This window comes from Scyliorhinus canicula, chromosome 16, assembly GCF_902713615.1.
Source record: "Scyliorhinus canicula chromosome 16, sScyCan1.1, whole genome shotgun sequence".
Lineage (NCBI taxonomy): Eukaryota > Metazoa > Chordata > Chondrichthyes > Carcharhiniformes > Scyliorhinidae > Scyliorhinus > Scyliorhinus canicula.
Window position 1 is genome coordinate 73,500,706 of NC_052161.1, and position 20,257 is coordinate 73,520,962.

The 20,257-nt window shown below is 44.2% G+C and overlaps 1 protein-coding gene across 1 annotated transcript in view; it reads right to left on the reverse strand.

Moving 5' to 3' along the window:
- Window positions 1-19,955, reverse strand: part of jmjd1cb (jumonji domain containing 1Cb) — a 499,252-nt gene extending 479,297 nt beyond the window's left edge. Inside the window, 1 exon segment of the mRNA XM_038773498.1 lies at window positions 19,613-19,955. Coding sequence (XP_038629426.1) covers window positions 19,613-19,771 — 159 coding nt within the window. The 5' untranslated portion in view covers window positions 19,772-19,955.
- Between the last annotated feature and the right edge of the window lie 302 nt (window positions 19,956-20,257).

Consider the following 20,257-nt stretch of genomic DNA (forward strand, 5'->3'; position numbering starts at 1 on the left):
AGGAAACAAGGTTCAGACAGGGCGCTGGAGGGATAAAAGATAGCCAGGAGGGAAATGAAGAAAGGGATTAGGAGAGCTAAGAGAGGGCATGAAAAATCTTTGGCGGGTAGGATCAAGGAAAACCCCAAGGCCTTTTACACATATGTGAGAAATATGAGAATGACTAGAGCGAGGGTAGGTCCGATCAAGGACAGTAGCGGGAGATTGTGTATCGAGTCTGAAGAGATAGGAGAGGTCTTGAGCAAGTATTTTTCTTCAGTATTTACAAACGAGAGGGGCCATATTGTTGGAGAGGACAGTGTGAAACAGACTGGTAAGCTCGAGGAGATACTTGTTAGGAAGGAAGATTATGGGCAGCACGGTAGCATGGTGGTTAGCATAAATGCTTCACAGCTCCAGGGTCCCAGGTTCGATTCCCGGCTGGGTCACTATCTGTGTGGAGTCTGCACATCCTCCCCGTGTGTGCGTGGGTTTCCTCCGGGTGCTCCGGTTTCCTCCCACAGTCCAAAGATGTGCGGGTTAGGTGGATTGGCCATGCTAAATTGCCCGTAGTGTCCTAAAAAGTAAGGTTACGGGTATAGGGTGGATACGTGGGTTTGAGTAGGGTGATCATTGGTCGGCACAACATCGAGGGCCGAAGGGCCTGTTCTGTGCTGTACTGTTCTATGTTCTATGTGTTGGGCGTTTTGAAAAACTTGAGGATAGACAAGTCCCCCAGGCCTGACGGGATATATCCAAGGATTCTATGAGAAGCAAGAAATGAAATTGCAGAGCCGTTGGCAATGATCTTTTCGTCCTCGCTGTCAACAGGGGTGGTACCAGAGGATTGGAGAGTGGCGAATGTCGTGCCCCTGTTCAAAAAAGGGAATAGGGATAACGCTGGGAATTACAGGCCAGATAGTCTTACTTCGGTGGTAGGCAAAGTAATGGAAAGGGTACTGAGGGATAGGATTTCTGAGCATCTGGAAAGACACTGCTTGATTAGGGATAGTCAGCACGGATTTGTGAGGGGTTAGGTCTTGCCTTACAAGTCTTATTGACTTCTTTGAGGAGGTGACCAAGCATGTGGATGACGGTAAAGCAGTGGATGTAGTGTACATGGATTTTATTAAGGCATTTGATACGGTTCCCCATGGTAGGCTTATGCAGAAAGTAAGGAGGCATGGGATAGTGGGAAATTTGGCCAGTTGGATAACAAACTGGCTAACCGATAGAAGACAGAGAGTGGTGGTGGATGGCAAATATTCAGCCTGGAGCCCAGTTACCAGTGGCGTACCGCAGGGATCAGTTCTGGGTCCTCTGCTGTTTGTGATTTTCATTAACAACTTGGATGAGGGAGTTGACGGGTGGGTCAGTAAATTTGCAGATGATACGAAGATTGGTGGAGTTGTGGATAGTGAGGAGGGCTTTTTGCCAGGTTCAAAGAGACATCGATAGGATGCAGAGCTGGGCTGAGAAGTGGCAGATGGAGTTTAACCCTGACAAGTGTGAGGTTGTCCATTTTGGAAGGACAAATATGAATGCGGAATACAGATTAACAGTAGGGTTCTTGGCAATGTAGAGGAGCAGAGAGATCTTGGGGTCTATGTTCATAGATCTTTGAAAGTTGCCACTCAAGTGGATAGAGCTGTGAAGAAGGCCTATGGTGTGCTAGCGTTCATTAGCAGAGAGATTGAATTTAAGAGTCGTGAGTTGATGATGCAGCTGTACAAAACCTTGGTCAGGCCACATTTGGAGTACTGTGCGCAGTTCTGGTCACCTCATTTTAGGAAGGATGTGGAAGCTTTGGAAAAGGTGCAAAGGAGATTTACCACGATGTTGCCTGGAATGGAAAGTAGGTCTTACGAGGAAAGGTTGAGGGTGCTTGGCCTTTTCTCATTAGAACGGAGAAGGATGAGGGGCGACTTGATAGAGGTTTATAAGATGATCAGGGGAATAGATAGAGTAGACAGTCAGAGACTTTTTCCCCAGGTGGAACAAATCATTACAAGGGGACATAAATTTAAGGTAAATGGTGGAAGATATAGGGGGGATGTCAGAGGTAGGTTCTTTACCCAGAGAGTAGTGGGGGCATGGAATGCACTGCCTGTGGAAGTAGTTGAGTCGGAAACGTTAGGGACCTTCAAGCGGCTATTGGATAGGTACATGGATTAGGGTAGAATAATGGAGTGTAGATTAATTTCTTCTTAAGGGCAGCACGGTAGCATTGTGGATAGCACAACTGCTTCACAGCTCCAGGGTCGCAAGTTCGATTTCGACTTGGGTCACTGTCTGTGTGGAGTCTGCACATCCTCCCCGTGTGTACGTGGGTTTCCTCCGGGTACTCCGGTTTCCTCCCACAGTCCAAAGATGTGCAGGTTGGTTGGATTGGCCATGATAAATTGCCCTTAGTGTCCAAAATTCTATGATTAACTTAGGACAAAAGTTCGGCACAACATAGTGGGCCGAAGGGCCTGTTCTGTGCTGTATTTCTCTATCTATCAGAACACTTTTGTTTAAACCATAATTCAATTCTCCCCTGAACATTCAACCCGATTCCACTGAAGATGATATTTGGTCTCATATTCCCACATGCAATCTTTTATTCTCGTCTCCCATTGCTCAGCTCACCAACTTATCCTACTTTCCAGCCATCTTTTCACTTCAGTTAATCCAACACCCAAAAGTGGCATGGTAGCACAGTGGTTAGCATTGTAGCTTCATATGTCAGAGACCCAATTTCAATTCCCAGCTTGGGTCATTGTCTGTGCGAAGTATGCACGGTCTCCCTGTGTCTGCGTGGGTTTTCTCCGGACACTCCAGTTTCCTCCCACAAGCCCTGAAAGATGTGCTGCTAGGTGATTTGGACATTCTGAATTCACCCTCAGTTTACCCGAACAGACACCGGAGTGTGAAGACTAGAGGCTTTACATAGTAACTTCATTGCGGTATTAATGTAAGCCTACTTGTGACAATAAAGATTATTCTTATTATTATGGCTGATCTCGGAGTTAGCACTGCTGCCTCACGGCAGTGAGGACCCGGTTTCAATTCTGGCCCCGGGTCACTGTCCATGTAGAGTTTGCACGTTCTCAGTGTCTGCATAGGTCTCACCCCAACAACTCAAAAAATGTGCAGGGTAGGTGGATTGACCATGCTAAATTGCTCCTTAATTGGAAAAAAAAGAATTTGGTCCTTAAATTTATTTTTTAAAATATCAATGGTAAACAGAGAATATCAATGGTAAACAGAGAATCCAAATGATTAATGTCAAGATATTAAGGCCTCCTCACCCCAATCAGTTTCCCCTGCTCCCCTCCTAAACTACCTTCCCATCTTATCCATTCATTCAATCAGGTCTTGTTTGCTATCAAAATTCAAACTTTTTGGTTAATAAGAGAAAATTTAAAATTAATGTGAAAAATACGTGGTCAGTCTGGCTTTCTCTATTTCTGTTCACTGCTTCCACTGTCTTTCAACTTTTGAATTGGAATTATGTTTCAGAATTGCATTCGCCTTTCCGGTTTACAAAACAATGCTCATTAGCTTCAAAACTGATCTTTTTTGAAAACTGAAGTGGCATTACAACAGCAAAGATGAAATCATATTCCCCGTTCAGCGCAAATTCTCTCTCCCTTCCGCGACTCCTTTCACTCACTCGCCAAAGTTTATATGAAGTAACACAAAAGGTGTAACAGTTACGTAATCCAAGTACTGTTATTGTTTTCTCTTACATATAGGCCTACACACACAGCCTCAGTGTCATGAAGTGCTCTCAGATGTAGTAAGATTTTTAATATTGCTGATCCATCTCCCTTACTGTTGCACAAAAGGGAATCAAGATCAATTGTCATCTTCAGGCAAAGGTAATTTAAAAGTTGGAAGATAACTGGAACACAATATGGTGACAGCATTCAGGCCCATGTTAAATCATACGTTCTGTCCCTATTTTTATCTTTCCATTTTTAATTTCTATATATCTATTGAAAATAGAAACTACCTATGTTAACTGATAATTCTGTAATTACATCTTCCTGCAGTGGTGGCAGTGCATTATCGTACAGTGGTGAGGGTGTTATTATCATGTCCTAAGTACTGGTCGATCAAAGTTCACACAGACCTAATATATTATTTTTCAGACAGGAGGGAAGTATGCAGTTTTCCCCAAGGACCTATATTGGGACCACAACTCTTTTTCATATGTATGGGGGTACAGCTTTGCCCCTGACGATGTCTCGGGCGCTGATCTCCTTGATCCTTAAGCGAGACAAGGATCCCCTGTAGTGTGGGTCATACAGGCCGATCTCACTCCTGAATGTGGACACCAAGTTGTTGGCAAAGATCTTAGCCACGAGGATAGAAGATTGTGTGCCGCAGGTTATCCACGAGGATCAAACGGGGTTTGTGAAGGGGAGGCAGCTGAACACTAATATACGGAGGCTCTTGAACGTTATTATGATGCCGGCGGTGGAAGGGGAGGCGGAGATAGTGGTGGCGCTAGATGCGGAGAAAGCCTTTGATAGGGTCGAGTGGGGGTACTTATGGGAGGTGCTGGAAAGGTTCGGGTTTGGGGAGGGGTTTGTCAGTTGGGTGAGGCTGCTGTACGAGGCCCCGATGGCGAGTGTGGCCACGAATAAGAGGAGGTCGGAGTATCTTCGACTATACCGAGGGACGAGGCAGGGGTTTTGGCGCTGGCAATTGAACCCCTGGCTATGGTGCTGAGAGAGTCGGGGGATTGGAGGGAGTCGGGGGATTGGAGGGGGCTGGTCCGGGGTGGGGAGGAGCACCGAGTGTCGCTCTATGCGGATGACCTATTGTTGTATGTGGCGCACCCGGTGGGGGGAATGCCGGTGGTGATGGGGATTCTCCGGGAATTTCTCAGGGTATAAGCTTAACTTTGGGAAAAGCGAGCTGTTTGTGGTACACCCACTGAAAAGGGCGGAGAGGAGCTTCAGGTACTTGGGGGTTCAGGTGGCCAGGAGCTGGGGGGCCTTGCACAAGCTAAACCTCACAAGGCTGGTGGAGCAAATGGAGGAGGAGTTTAAGAGGTGGGACATGCTGCCGCCGTCTTTGGCGGGTAGGGTGCAGTCAGTCAAGATGACGGTGCTCCCGACGTTTCTGTTCCTGTTCCAGTGCCTCCCCATCCTTATCCCGAAGGCCTTTTTCAGGCGGGTTAACAGGAGCATTACGGGGTTTGTGTGGGCACACGGGACTCCAAGGGTGAGACGGGTGTTCTTGGAGCGGGGCAGGGATTGGGGGGAGGGGGGGGTGGTGTTGCCCATCCTCTCTGGGTATTATTGGGCTGCCGACGCAGCGATGGTGCAGAAGTGGGTAATGGACGGGGAGGGGACGGCATGGAAGAGGCTGGAGATGGCATCCTGTGTGGGTACGAGCCTGGAAGCGCTTGCAACAGCGCCGCTGCCGCTCCCTCTGACGAGGTATACCACGAGCCCGGTGGTGGCAGCTACCCTGAAGATTTGGGGGCAATGGAAGCGGCACAGGGAGGAGGTGGGGGCCTCGATGGGGTCCCCGATACGGGGGAACCACCGGTTTGTTCCGGGGAGAATTGATGGCGGGTTCCTGAGTTGGCATAGGGCAGGTGTCAGGAGGCTGGGGGACCTGTTCATAGATGGGAAGTTTGCGAGCCTGGGTGAGCTGGAAGGGAAGTTCAGGCTCCCCCCGAGAACACCTTTAGGTACATGCAAGTGAGGGCGTTTGTCAGGCGGCAGGTGGCGGGGTTCCCCCTGCTGCCACCGCGTGGGGTCCAGGACAGGGTGCTCTCAGGGGTATGGGTTGGAGAGGGGAGGATCTTGGAAGTGTACCAGGTGATACAGGAGGTAGACGAGGCCTCAGTGGAGGAGCTGAAAGATAAATGGGAGGAGGAGCTGGGTGAGGAGATTGAGGAGGGGACGTGGGCGGATGCCCGAGAAAGGGTGAACTCCTCCTCTTTGTGTGCGAGGCTTAGCCTCATACAGTTTAAGGTACTGCATAGGGCTCATATGACCAGGACAAGGATGAACCGGTTTTTTGGGACCGAGGACAGGTGTATTAGGTGCTCAGGGAGCCCAGCAAAACATGTCCACATGTTCTGGGCATGCCCAGCGCTGGGGGAATTTTGGAAGGGTGCAGCAAGGACGGTATAGAGGGTGGTAGGATCCAGGGTCAATCCAGGCTGGAGACTCGCAATATTTGGGGTTGCAGTGGAGCCGGGAGTGCAGGAGGCGAAAGAGGCCGGTGTTCTGGCCTTTGCATCCCTAGTAGCCCGGCGGAGGATTCTTCTTCAGTGGAAGGATGCGAGGCCCCCAAGCGTGGAGGCCTGGGTCAACGATATGGTGGGGTTTATTAAATTGGAGAGGGTGAAATTTGCCCCAAGGGGGATAGTGCAGGGGTTTTTCAGGAGATGGCAACTATTCCTAGATCTCCTGGCAGAACGGTAAAAACAAAATGTCAGCAGCAGCAGCAACCGGGGGCGGGGGGGGGGGGGGGGGGGGGGGGGGGGGGGGGGGGGGCGGGGGGGGGGGGAGTGCAGGAGGCGAAAGAGGCCGGTGTTCTGGCCTTTGCATCCCTAGTAGCCCGGCGGAGGATTCTTCTTCAGTGGAAGGATGCGAGGCCCCCAAGCGTGGAGGCCTGGGTCAACGATATGGTGGGGTTTATTAAATTGGAACGGGTGAAATTTGCCCCAAGGGGGATAGTGCAGGGGTTTTTCAGGAGATGGCAACTATTCCTAGATCTCCTGGCAGAACGGTAAAAACAAAATGTCAGCAGCAGCAGCAACCGGGGGCGGGGGGGGGGGGGGGGGTTGTCTCTTTGTTTTTGTATTGGGTTGAATATCTGTTTTTTGCCAATGACGGGCGTTAATTTATTGTTTCTCTTTTGTATTTACAGCCGGGGGGGGGGGTCCGTTTTTTTTTTTGTTCTTAGAATTTTCTGTTTTCGTTTTTGTGAAAATGTGAAAATTTTAATTAAAAAATTTTATTTTTTTTTTAATGTATGGGGGTACAGTAGCAAAGTAGCCCAGAGGTCTGAACTAATGATATGGAGACTGGAGTTCAAACTACACCACAGCAACAGAGAAATTTAAATTCAGTTAGTTTTTAAAAATTGGAATAGAAAACTCACCAGTAATATTGACCATGAAATGACAGTTATTGTAAAAACTCATCTAGATCATTGTTGTTCTTCAGGGAAAGGTCTGGCCTATATATGATTTGCAACTCTCAGTCATGTGATTTACTCTTAACTGCCTTCCGAAATGTGTGACAAACCAGTCAGCTGTACAGGGATGGACAATAAATGCTGGCCATGACAGTGCTGTCCATCTCCCACAAATGAATAATTAACTGATGTGGACTTGGGTATACTGGGCATGATTTCCAAGCTTGCAGATGACATGAAACTCAAAACTGCAATAAGCAAGAACATAGACAGAAAAAGGAACAACGGCATACCAGATTAAATTTATCACAAAGTGTAAGGTGATGCGTTTGATAGCACGAATGAGGGGAGGCAATAGAGTATAAAATGAGAAAACAAATTCTCACCAAAGAATTCTCTTCTCCAGAAAGCAGTACAGACTGGATCGTGGAATTTATTCAAGCCAGAGATAGACAATTAGTTGATTTTTTAAAAAGGGAGTGAAGGGTTGAGAGGTGGGGAGAGAGACAGCAAAGTGAAGCTGACACTACAAAGGAGGTCAGCCAAATCCTTATTAAATGGCAGAGCAGGCTCCAAGGGATAAATGGCTTTCTCAGACCACAAAATGGTATGTTTTTCGGTTTCTTTCAATAATTTTAGAGGTTGTGCAGGAACAGAGAGATCGGAGGCCTATGTATGCAAGTTTTGAAGGTACGGCAAAAATTGAGACAGTTATTATGAAAGTACATGCAATCCTTAGCTTCTTTAATAGAGGCGAACAGCATGGAGTACTTACTGATGCTTAGTTTGGGTTTCAATAGGGTCACTCAGCTCCAAACCAAAATGCAGCCTTGGTCCAAAGATGGACAAAGGAGCTCAATCACAGATGTGAGGTAGCAGTTTCGGCCCCTGACATCAAGGCCACGTTTGGCTGAGGGTGGCATCAAGGTGCCCGAGCAAAATTGAAGTCAATGGGAATCAGGGGGAAAACCTTTCCATTGGTTGGAGTCATATCTAGCACACAGGAAGCTCATCATCTCAGCCCCAGGTCATTGTTGCACGAGTTCCTCAGAATCATGTCCTCGGCCCAACCACTTTCAACTGCTTCATCAATGACCTTTCCTCCATCATAAGGACAGAAGTGGACATGTTTACCGATAATTGCTCAGTGTTCAGTACCTTTACATCGCCTCAGATACTGAAACAGCGGAGGCAGCATGCAAAATCCTGGATAACATTCAGGTTTGGACTGCTAAGCAGCAAGTAACATGCGCACGACACAAGTGCACGGTAATGATCAGTAGACTGAGTAGACTGGGACTGTACTCGTTGGAATTTAGAAGGATGGGGGGGGGGGGGAAAGAGAGAGATCTAATAGAAACATATAAAATTATGAAGAGAATAGATAGGATAGAATCAAGAAGGTTGTTTCCACTGGCAGGTGAAAGCAGAACTAGGGGGCATAGCCTCAAAATAAGGGGAAGTATATTTAGGACTGAGCATAGGAGGAACTTCTTCACCCAAAGGGTTGTGAATCTATGGAATTCCCTGCCCAGTGAAGCAGTTGAGGCTCCTTCATTAAACGTTTGATGAAGATAGATTTTTGAAGAATAAAGGAATAAAGGGTTATGGTATTCGGGCGGGAAAGAATACCATATTCTCCACAGAGTCCAGAAAAAATCAGCCATGATCTCATTGAATGGTGGAGCAGGCTCGAAAGGCCAGATGGTCTTCTCCTGCTCCTAGTTCTTGTGTTTTTATCATCTCCAATAAAGGAAAGTTTAAACACCTTCTCTTGACATTACACCTTCTCTTGACATTACATCACTGAAACTTATACCATCAGCATACTGGGGATTATCATTGATCAGAAACTCACCTCCTGACTCCCCATAACCCATCCACCATCTTACCTGTCCACCACCTCAAGGCACAAGTCAGGACAGTGATGGAACATATTCTAATTGACTGGATGAGTACACTTCCAACAACACTCATCCAGGACTAAGCAGCCATTCTCCCCCTTAAACTTCCCTGCCACGCCACCAGCAACATGATGTACCATTTAAAAGATGCAACGCTGCAAATCACCACAGTTCCTTCAACAGCACCTTCCAAACCGTCATCTCTACCACCTAGGAGAGCAAGAGGAACACTGCCATTTGTGTTTTCCCCTCCAAGCATCATACTGTTAGAATTTGGAACTACATCAATGTTCCTTTACCATCGCCGGGTTCAAAATCCTGGAACACTCTCCTCATAAGCAATATAAGTGTGCCTATACCATATCAACCACAGAGATTCAAGAAGGTTACTGAAAAGTCTCAGGCAAGCAACCACTCAAGAGGTGATGACTGTAAAAAAGTTACAATTTATTCTCCTTAGTATTTAAATGTCCTATTCCCCAAAGGGTCTCCCGCACCCCGTCCCACACCCAGGCCGGGGTTTTTGTGTCCCAGCAGTCCGAGGAAAAAGGAGGGGGTGCCCCCCCCCCCCTCTCCCCTCCCCCTCTCCCCTCCCCTCCCCCAGGGACTCAGAGGTTGCTGATCTGTTGGCCTGCTGAAGGGTGATAACAGTTATGCACTACCACCTTGAGGGGGGCCTGTTTAGCTCAGTTGGCTAAACAGCTGGTTTGTGATGCAGATGGTCAGCAGTGCGGGTTCAATTCCTGTACCAGCTGAGGTTATTTATGAATGCTCACCTTCTCAACCTTGTCCCTCGCCTGAAGTGGCGTGATCCTCAGGTTAAATCACGACCCGTCAGATCTCCCCCTCAAAGGGGAAAGCAGTCTATGGTCATCTGCGACTATGGCGACATTACCTTAATTTACAAATGTCCAAATAATTTCAACATATTCCCAGATTAAATGTGGTGCATTTAAGTATTTGGAATTATTTTGTTCTATTTTAAACAAAATCTGAAACTTCTCACTGCGCAATAAGTAAACATAATTTCAAATGTGTAAACATAATCCAATCTAGATCACCAGGTGAAATTGTTGACTGTTTGTGGCACATACGCTTCAAAATCAGACGTTCCTGAAATTTTACTTCAGCGACTCATTTGACAAATCCAAAATCTTGCATGCGGGCTTAGGCTGCTTCACCGTCTGAGGCGATGCGAAGGTCCTGAACACTGAGCAATTATCGGTAAACATCTCAACTTCTGTCCCAATAGTACTGATGGAGATGCCATCTTTCTGCTGAGACACTGTATCTCAAGGTCTCTTCAATCTTCTCAGATAAAAGGTCCAATGGCACTTCTCAAAGACTAGGGAGGATATTCTTCTGGACATCACCACTTCCAAACACCAATCAAACAGATTACCTGCTCATTAATCTCTACTTTTTGTGGGGCTTTACTGTGTGCAAATTGATTGCTGTGTTTCCCTACATTACAGCTGTGACTACATTTCAGAAAGACCGTGAAGCACGATGGGATGTCTGAAAACAGGAAAGACATAATAAATTCCTTCTTTTAAGTCGACAATTTCCAAGTCTGGGCCACCATGTTAGCTTAATATGCCTGATAGCAGAAACTATCCCAGATTTAAATAGATAATACTTTCCTTTTTGTCCCACAGGATTCACATTTCAGACTCCTGAAGAATTTATTTTACCTGCAAAAGCATGCAATTATACACCACTCTGCACTGAACACAAATACAATCCAGCTGTTTTCACTTAACCAAGACTTTCCAGTATTGAAGTACAATCAGTGGGTGCAGACATGAAGTCTGGGGATCTGGTGAATTTCTAGAATCAATCTAACCTTGTCTTGGTTTTGTGCAGAACACTTAAAGGAACAGTATCGCAGTTGTAATTCAACAACTAGCAAAAAATGAAAGCAGCAAGGCTTATATATTCTATTCCCCCAGAGAAACCTACTTTTATTTACAAATTTGATATGCACCAAATCAAACTGACAAATTTAAATAATTATGAATGCTTTGAATGCTTAAGAAGCAAGAACTTTTCTTCAGTCCTAGCTTCAAAGTCATGCTTTTTTGGTCTATTAATGGAAGAGAAATTCATAGAATCCCTACAGTGCAGAAGGAGGCCATTCGTCACATTGAGTCTGCACTAACTAAGTCAAGTTAGTTAGCACCCTAACTAGGCCCAATCCTCCACCCTACTCCTGTAACCCCACCTCGGGGCAATTTAGCATGGCCAATCCATCTAACCTGCACATGTTTGGACTTTGGGAGGAAACAGGAGCACCCGGATGAAACCCATGCAGACACGGGGAGAAAGTGCAAACTCCACTCAACAGTCATGCGAGGTGGAAATCAAACTAGAGTCCCTGGCACTGTGAGGCAGCAGTGCTAGCCACTATGCCATCCTATGCCATTAAATTTGAACTATGACAGAACTGTCAGAAGGTTGCTTTCCCAACAATAAAGATTAGTTTGCCAGTTCACCAATAAAAAGAAACCAACTGTAAAATTTCTGTTACCTGGCACTCAACCAACCAAAATTCTCTCTTAACCAGAAGTCTAGGGTCGGGTCGGTTAGGTCTGTCTGTTTTTGATTGGAGATGTCAAACTCACCAGTAATTGCCAGTCTGGAAGCTCTCTCACTGAAAGAAAACGGGGGACTCACCTTGCTTCTCAGTTAACTGGAATATTTGATAAACTAGCAGCTCCCATTCCCAGAGCATGCCCCATAACAAAGAATATCCTTTGATGGAATAAGTACTTAACTGTGTAATATTAGTCTATATTAGCACCATGATGAGAATACCATCTACGCCATGTACATACAGATGGCACTTTAGAAGGAAGTGCAAAACAGAAAGGTGATTCATAGTCATGAAAATCCACTTTCCTCACTTCTGAAAAAGCAGCATGATAATACTTGATGCACCACTTTCAGATTACTTTAAGAAAGCCCCAATAGGATATTCTTCCCATAAATAAAGCACAAATTCTTAGAGCCTCCGATTTAAGACAGATGCAAACCAGAGTAGGTGCTGGGTAATGGGTACTATTCTTTTACAATTAGTAATGTGGATAAATGCACCAATGTTGAAGTTGCGATCTCTTATTGGTCAAGTGAGTAGATAGGAAAAAAGGAAACTGTTGCTCATCAGTTAACCAAATAAATGGGCAGATGATGAATGAAATAATGTTAAAAAATGATTGATTGACTGGTTATCACCTTGTTACATAAAAATGAACAGAACATGCTGAAGGGACTGAGAATTGTCAATGTCCAGTCGTAAATTGACAACTAACAAAATGGTAGATTACTTCTTTAAAAATCTTAGATTTTTCCAGGCCAACTGAATATTAATTTCAATACAAGAGTAATTATATGGAGGAACTTTTTATGCTTTGTTAAATGCAAAACCTGCACATGTGCAGTCGCTATAAAAAGCCCTATAAATTGTTAAAATGCCTTTAAGACTCAAATTTATTAAATTGGTTTCCTTTAACATGTAGAGTTAACAGCAATGTATTTCTCTTCTGATCTACAGAAAAAGCATTATATAAACATAGAAAACTGACAGTCAGACACTCAAAGACGAACTCAGTTGTTCGGTAAAATGGCTCGCAAAATCCTAAATTTGAATTCTTGTGCGTGCAAAGTTTGCTGATTTAAGATAAAGTGGAACTCAAGGTAACAGAACTGGTCTCAGTGTCCTTGGGCAAGAAATAGAACAATGAGAGCATACAAGTGTGCACAAGAGCAAGTGAGAATGAGTACTATGTGCAAATGCAATAGAAGGAAAGAGATCAAAAGTCCAAGACAGGTCAATTCACCAGAACAAACCACTCACCGGAGAACTGGCAAACAGGAAATCATTTAAATGAATATGAATGAAAGAGCATGAGAAACAAAGAAAGTTGGAATGAAAGATAAACCACAGAGAATCAGGAAAAATGACAAAAAACAGGCAGAGAAAGGATTGAAGACAGATGATAATAGAAAGACATGGGATTGGAAATGGCAGCAGGGGAAATTGAAGGATAGCAGAAAAGCAAGTGGGACAAAATGAATGAGAGAGCATGGAGTGAAGAAAGAGAGAAAAGACCAAGAGGATGGGATACATATGATGGGACAAGCAGAGAAAGGTAGCTAGAAAGAGAGAGAGAGAGAGAGAGAGAGATAAAGCTGGAAAGGTTAGAAAAAGCAGAAAGAGAAGATTTTTTTTAAAATGAAAGGACTAATTCAGAAAGAATGACAAAATGACAGGTGAGAGAAAACAAAAAGTACAAAACCAGACAGTCTGATACATAAAGTGACATAAAAACAAAAAGGGAGAGCAGAGAAAAAAAAGCAAAGTATTACAGAAAAGAAGAGTGGAAAGGAAAGAAAAACATTCCTATTATTGAAAGATATTCCTATTATTGATCACTGTTTTTTTATTGTGAAGTTCACATAAGGTTGTAGAATCAAATAGAATCATTACAGCATGTTATATTATGTTATGTGTTACAGTTATGTCTGGATCAAGTTCAGATGTTGCACACAACATACCAGATAACCTTCACAATTTTGGCCATCTGGACAAAGTACTGGAGAGATTCATGTGCCCAAAGAACTGCACCTAACCAGACACTCTGCCATCAACACAGAAAGTAGAAAAATGCAGAGACACATAGATGGCAATGCAGAGGAAAGAAAGGGATGCCTTTCAGCGCATTTACAGTTTTCAGTTTCCACACCTGTACAAGGTTTCTTCAGATGGTTCAACACCGAGAGGGCCGAGCAGCAACTATCCTTCTTCACCGCAGGATAGGTAAAAAATTTTTTGCAATTGTCAGATACTATATGGAAACCTGAAGTATTCATTTGTTGCTAAATTACAGCACTGTTAAGCTACTGTATAATACACATTGTTCAAAACACTGCATCGTCCCAAACCGTAATTTCTGCAGTCACACATAATTTCAAATGAACCAAAAGAACTTGTTCATTAAGTGCATGAAATATCTGTCAAACATATTCAAAGTCTTGCATCAGGTGTGCACTTGTCACTTCTGGCTGTTCCACTAGGATGTAACATTTTTAATTCCTTCTCATGTTGGTACAGGTTTGTGTTTCTGTCCGCACCTAGCGATGTGATTCGTTTTATGGCGGCACGGTAGCTCAGTGGTTAGCACTGTAGCTTACAGCACCAGGGTCCCAGGTTCGATTCCAGGTTTGGGTCACTGTCTGTGCAGAGTTGTATCTTCTCCCTGTCTGCGTGGGTTTCCTCCAGGTGCTCCGAAAGACATGCTTGTTAGGTGATTTGGACATTCTGAATTCTCTCTCCGTGTACCCAGACAGGCGCTGGAATGTGGCAACTAGGGGCTTTTCACAGTAACTTAATTGCAGTGTCAATGTAAACCTACTTGTGACAATAAAGATTATTATTATTATAGCTTTTGAGCCATCCTCTTGTTGCTCAGTACTATGTCTCCAAATTCTTTCTCACAGTTACCTCGGCAAAGTATGATTTTAATTTCAGATTTTCAAATTTGAGAAAGCCATCCCCATTTTCTGCCTGCATGCTCTTAAACCCTCAGATTCTGTCCTATCCTTGCTCCAATTCTGAGCTAACTTGTTGTCTTTTCTCCCCTGCAAACACATAATCGTAGAATCCCTACAGTGCAGAACGAGGCTATTCAGTCAGAATCTCCACCAGCCCTTGGAAAGAGCACCCTATCCCCATAACCAAGTTACCCCATCTCACGTTTTGGGCACTAAGGGCTAATTTAACATGGCCAATCAACCTAAACTGCACATCTTTGGACTGTGGGAGGAAACCAGAGCACTCAAAGGAAACCGACGCAGAAACGTCACCCAAGGCTGGAATTGAACCCAGCCCCTGCGGTACGAATATTGCAAGTTAGTATTTTCCTTCTGCTAACAATTCTTCTCTGAAAGCCCATATGAACAGTGTCCTTCGACACTTCTCTCTAAACCATGCTTGTGACCTTGTAAAACAATTCACCAACATTAATCATACATAACCTACCCATCTCAAACCCATGCTGACTCTCTGCTAAACAATGGAATGACAATTGCATTGTTTTCAATCCACAGGTCAATTCTTCAAACCAGACAACTTTCAACAATTAGGATCAGCATATCTGTAATGAACACCCTGAGCTGAAAACTGTCAGGTCCTGGAGGCTGATCTGAGAGATGCTGGCGAAACAGAAAGAATCTGTTTTAGAATTAAATCGGAAAAGCGGTGAGAAAACTGGAACACCACAAGAATCATGATCACTGCCACGTCTACATTGGCAGCCATGTGATCCTGAGCCATTTAAGATTACGACACAATTACCTTTTGCATTTTTATAAATTTATAAGCACACTATAGCCCATTAAAAAAATGCAAATAAAAACTTACCAAATTCATCAGCTGTCTGACATACCTACTTTTCAGAATTCACTCAAAACGAACATGTTCAGAAGATTGTATAATGCAACTTATTTCATAAGGTGCATACACATGCAGCTGAATTAGCAACTAATAGAAACAGCTTCTAATTTCAGTCACAGCTCTTATCCTAACCACAGATTTTTCACATTTATTGCAATTAACGTTAAAAGCATTCCCTTGTAATGTGCCATCTCTATTTAAATTTTATAAAGCCTCACCACCTGCCAAATTAGGACAGAATTTCAGATGTTCTTGCAAAACGATGCTTAACCACCACCAGAAACAGGAAGACCAGGAGGTGATTTTTATACCACAATACGAGCACAATTCATAATTTGAAATGCTTACAATAGACCACTCAATAAGCATTTGATTCTTTTATTTATTATTGAATGCAGCTTACATTACATGTAGGCCATTGGCCCCAACTCCTTTGTGCCAGTGTTTATACTTCACACGTGTCACCTCTCATTCCATCTGCTTCATCTCTCAAACTCATTTTTTTATATTCCCTTTCCCTGCATGTAATACTAGTCAATTAGAATCCAAGTTATTTGCTTAACCAATTCCTGTGATAGCAAGTTCCACGCCCTAACCTTTTGAGTAAAGGAATTACTCCTCTTATCCCTATTGGAGTTTTTAATAACAATCTTATATTTATAAGCTCCTGCTTTTAAAATTCACGCACATACTCTTCTCATTTGCCAATCCAACCTACTTTAAATTTTGGAGACCTTGATCAGGTCTCCTTAAAAAAAACTGTTCAATCTTTCCCAAAAGCTAACGTATCTCAGTTGTATCCTCTTTTTTGTTTAAATTTAGAGTACCCAATTAGTTTTTTTCCAATTAAGGGGCAATTTAGCATGGCCAATCCACCTACTGCAGATCTTTGGGTTGTGAGGGTGAGACCCACGCAGACACGGAGAGAATGTGCAAACTCCAGGCGAAGAGTGACCCAGGGCTGGGATCGAATCCATAAGACATAGAAGCAGAATTAGGACACTCGGCCCATTGATTCTGCTCCGTCATTCAATCGTGGCTAATATTTTTCTCATCCCCTTTCCCCCATAACCCTATATCAATCAAGAACCTATCTATCTCTGCCTTCAAGACACAGAGTGAATTGGCCTCCTTCTGCAGCAATGAGTTCCACTGATTCACCACCCTCTGGCTGAGGAAATTCCTCATCTCTATTTTAAAGGATCATCCCTTTCATCTGAGATTGTGTCCTCTGGTTCCAGTTTTTCCTACAAGTGGAAACATCCTCTCCACATCCACACTATCCCGACCCCGTAGTACGTATTCTGTAAGTTTCAATAAGATCCCACCTCATCCTTCGAAACTCCAACGAGTACAGACCCAGAGTCCTCAACCATTCCTCCTCTGACAAGCTCTTCATTCCAGGGATCATTCTTGTGAACTTCCTCAGGACCCTTCCGAGGCCAGCACATCCTTCCTTAGATATGGGTCCTCGGCACCATGAGGCAGCAGTACTAACCACTGCGCCACTTGTATCATCTTTGAGTGTACTTTTCTTTACAATTTGTACAGTGTTTTTCCAGTATGGACACCAGGATTGTACACGGTACCACTAGTGGGACCAAACCAGAGTCCTGTACAAATTTAACAGAATCTCAACACTTCTGAATTCTATACAAATACATCTGTACTTTGCTTGCACATGAATTTTAATACTGATTTTAATTATTTGTCCATCTCTATTCCGAGATTGCTTTGCTTTTTACTCCACTCAGTTTCTTATTCTAAAGATATTGGTGATGCTTCTATTTTTTCCACTAAAGTCAATCATCTCACACTTAAGTGGAAAAAGTTAATTTGCTACTTAACTATCCCATCTTAAATTTCAATATCTTTTTGTATCATCATAGAAACCCTTCAGTGCAGAAGGAGGCCATTTGGCCCATCGAGTCTACACCGACCCTCTGAAAGAGCACCCTAACTAGGCCCACTCCCCCATCCTAACCCCATAACCCGACCTAACCTTTGGACACAATGTGCAATTTATCAGAGCAATCCACTTAACCCGCACGTCTTTGGACTGTGGGAGGAAACCGGAGCACCCGGAGGAAACCCATGTAGACAAAGGGAGAACGTACAAACTCCACACAGACAGACAGACATCCAAGGCCGGAACTGAACCGGGGTCCCTGGCACTGTGAAGCAGCAGTGCTACAACTGTGTCACTGTGCATTTTTCTGTAAGAAGTCTCACAACACCAGGTTAAAGTTCAACAGGTTTGTTTCAAATCACTAGCTTTTGGAGCACTGCTCCTTCCTCAGGTGAATGGAGCAGTGCTCCAAAAGCTAGCGATTTGAAACAAACCTGTTGAACTTTAACCTGATGCTCACCCCAGTCCAACGCCGGCATCGCCACATCATTTTTTTCTGTGATAGCTATGCTCCCACATTTGGTATCATTGGCAGATTTTGATATCAACCAGTTATTTATTCCTAAGTCTAAAAATGAATTATGAACAATGGTCCAAGCACAAAAATTTGAGGGAGACTTGTTTTCACCTTTGTTCAATCTGAATTCACCCCACCCTTTTTTTAACCAATTTGCTATCTATGCAGCTATTTGTCGCTGACTTTTTCACAATCCTACCTTGTGGTACCTTCCAAAAAGACTTTTCTGAAAATCCAAATACATGACATTTACTGTATTAGTAAATTACTGTCTGCTCTTTCCATTACCTTGTCAACCTTTTGGAGTCCACACTGACTATATTTTTTGCTATAAAGATTTTGTTTTCCCTTTTCATTTCAGTCACCCAATTAGAGAGAACTGCACCTATCAGAGCAATAGTTCATCAGTAATTATGTATACAATGTCAACAGTTGATGACAAGAAAAATAACAATGGCATCTTCCATACTGTCCATATTTTTAGAGACTTGTGAATACTTAAACTGTAATGTAGTGTCTAGCAGGTCTATTGTACATTGAAGTTTAAATTGTTGACACCAAGAACTACGGACATGTATGCTACTTTTGAAAAATTACTTATAAATAGAACACATTGTCTTGATTTTAAAAAGTGTTTTTAGTGTAATGTGTTAACAAATTTGATTGTGGTCCCATGAAACAGTTATTTTGGCTATATTGGTCATTTTTCTCCCACATTTTGACAACATTTGTTGAACAAAATATGGACATTTGCATTTTTTCTGCAGAATCTTGGAAAATATGGCTTCTGAATTATTTACCGGACCAAAAAAAAACTAGCATCTGGATACTTCCCTGCAGCCATGAATATTTTGTGGAGGAGTGGGGGGTGGGGGAGCAGTCATGTGTGCGCCAAACCAGCAGCAACATAATCACCAGAAGGAGCAGTCCTCGAAATAGCTCCAGGACAAATGCCATGTTATTTATTCTCGGATAACACCACTGTCGCGATGCCAAACATATGCAAGCATGAGTATTACAAAACACTAGGATCATGCCACGCTCGCAGTGTAATTACTACATGTACTTCTAACCTGACGGCATTTGTTCTCAATCTCTTGAGGACCACAACATAACAAATGAGTATTCCTGTATTTAAATAATCTCAGTTTCTTCCAGTAACTAGGGGTGGGGGATACTAATGCCAGTCTGATTTAACACAATGATTTAATTTTAATTGCAAATAATAAGAGTAAATCACTGTTCATTCCAAACCAGGACTTGGCACTTAACAAAAACACATAGACAGGAAACTAAGTGTTTGGAGAGAATCTCAAGGCAGCTGCAAAACTGAGGTCCACAATACACACATAGACGTAGGCTGACAAGCACAGATACAGACACACAGACAGACAAGCAGACGAACACATACACACAGACCCCCCCATACATATGGTCAGGCAGACAGACGGACACACACATGGACACAAAGACAGAGACCCACCCCCATAGACAGGCAGGCAGAGAACCCCTCAGACTCGAGCAGATAAGACAGGCAGACAAACATAAACATGAAGAGAAAGAAATACAGACACTCACAGACTGACCCAGACAGACAGAGCCACACAGACAAATGGACAGGCAGTTACAGACAGGCAGAGAGCGGCTGTGGGTCGGTGGGAGGAGCGGGGCAATGGTGGGACTCAGACACTCACCGACAACTCTCTGTTGGAGGACTCTCTGTAGGAGACGGCTCTGATCACCCCGGCTCGCCATTGCCATTCATGGATTCTCGACACGTCCAGCTCCCGGCCGCTGTCACCCACACACATAAACCGTTTACCGACCAGCTCCATCCGAGGACCCGGCGCCATCGCCTCCACACACACACAACTCACTCCCCCTCCCGCCCAGCTTCAACCTCACCAAACTAAAAAAAAACACACCTCACCGAACTGACATGGTGGGAGGGGAGAGCTGAGCTGAGGGGGTTTTATTCAGCCAGAAAGCCACTGACCGGCTCCGTGCTGACGCCGCTCGAGCTCCAGCCGCCACAAACCACACACAGCCCGTATCCCTCCGCCAACAGCCTGCGAAACCGCCACTCGCTCCGTCCGCCAGCCCCCACGCGCTTCCCCCACCACAGCAAATAGTTCCCCTGCAGCAGCAGCAACAACTCAACATTCTCCACCAGTGCCCCCCGCCCCCCCAATGCACATCTGCAGCCATGTGTGGGTGAGTGCTGTCATCTCAATTCAGGACACCCCCAACCCATGACAATTATCCTCTGACAATAATCTGAGGCATAATCCATTCAGAACATATGGAGAACATTAACCAGATGGTTAATATCACAGACA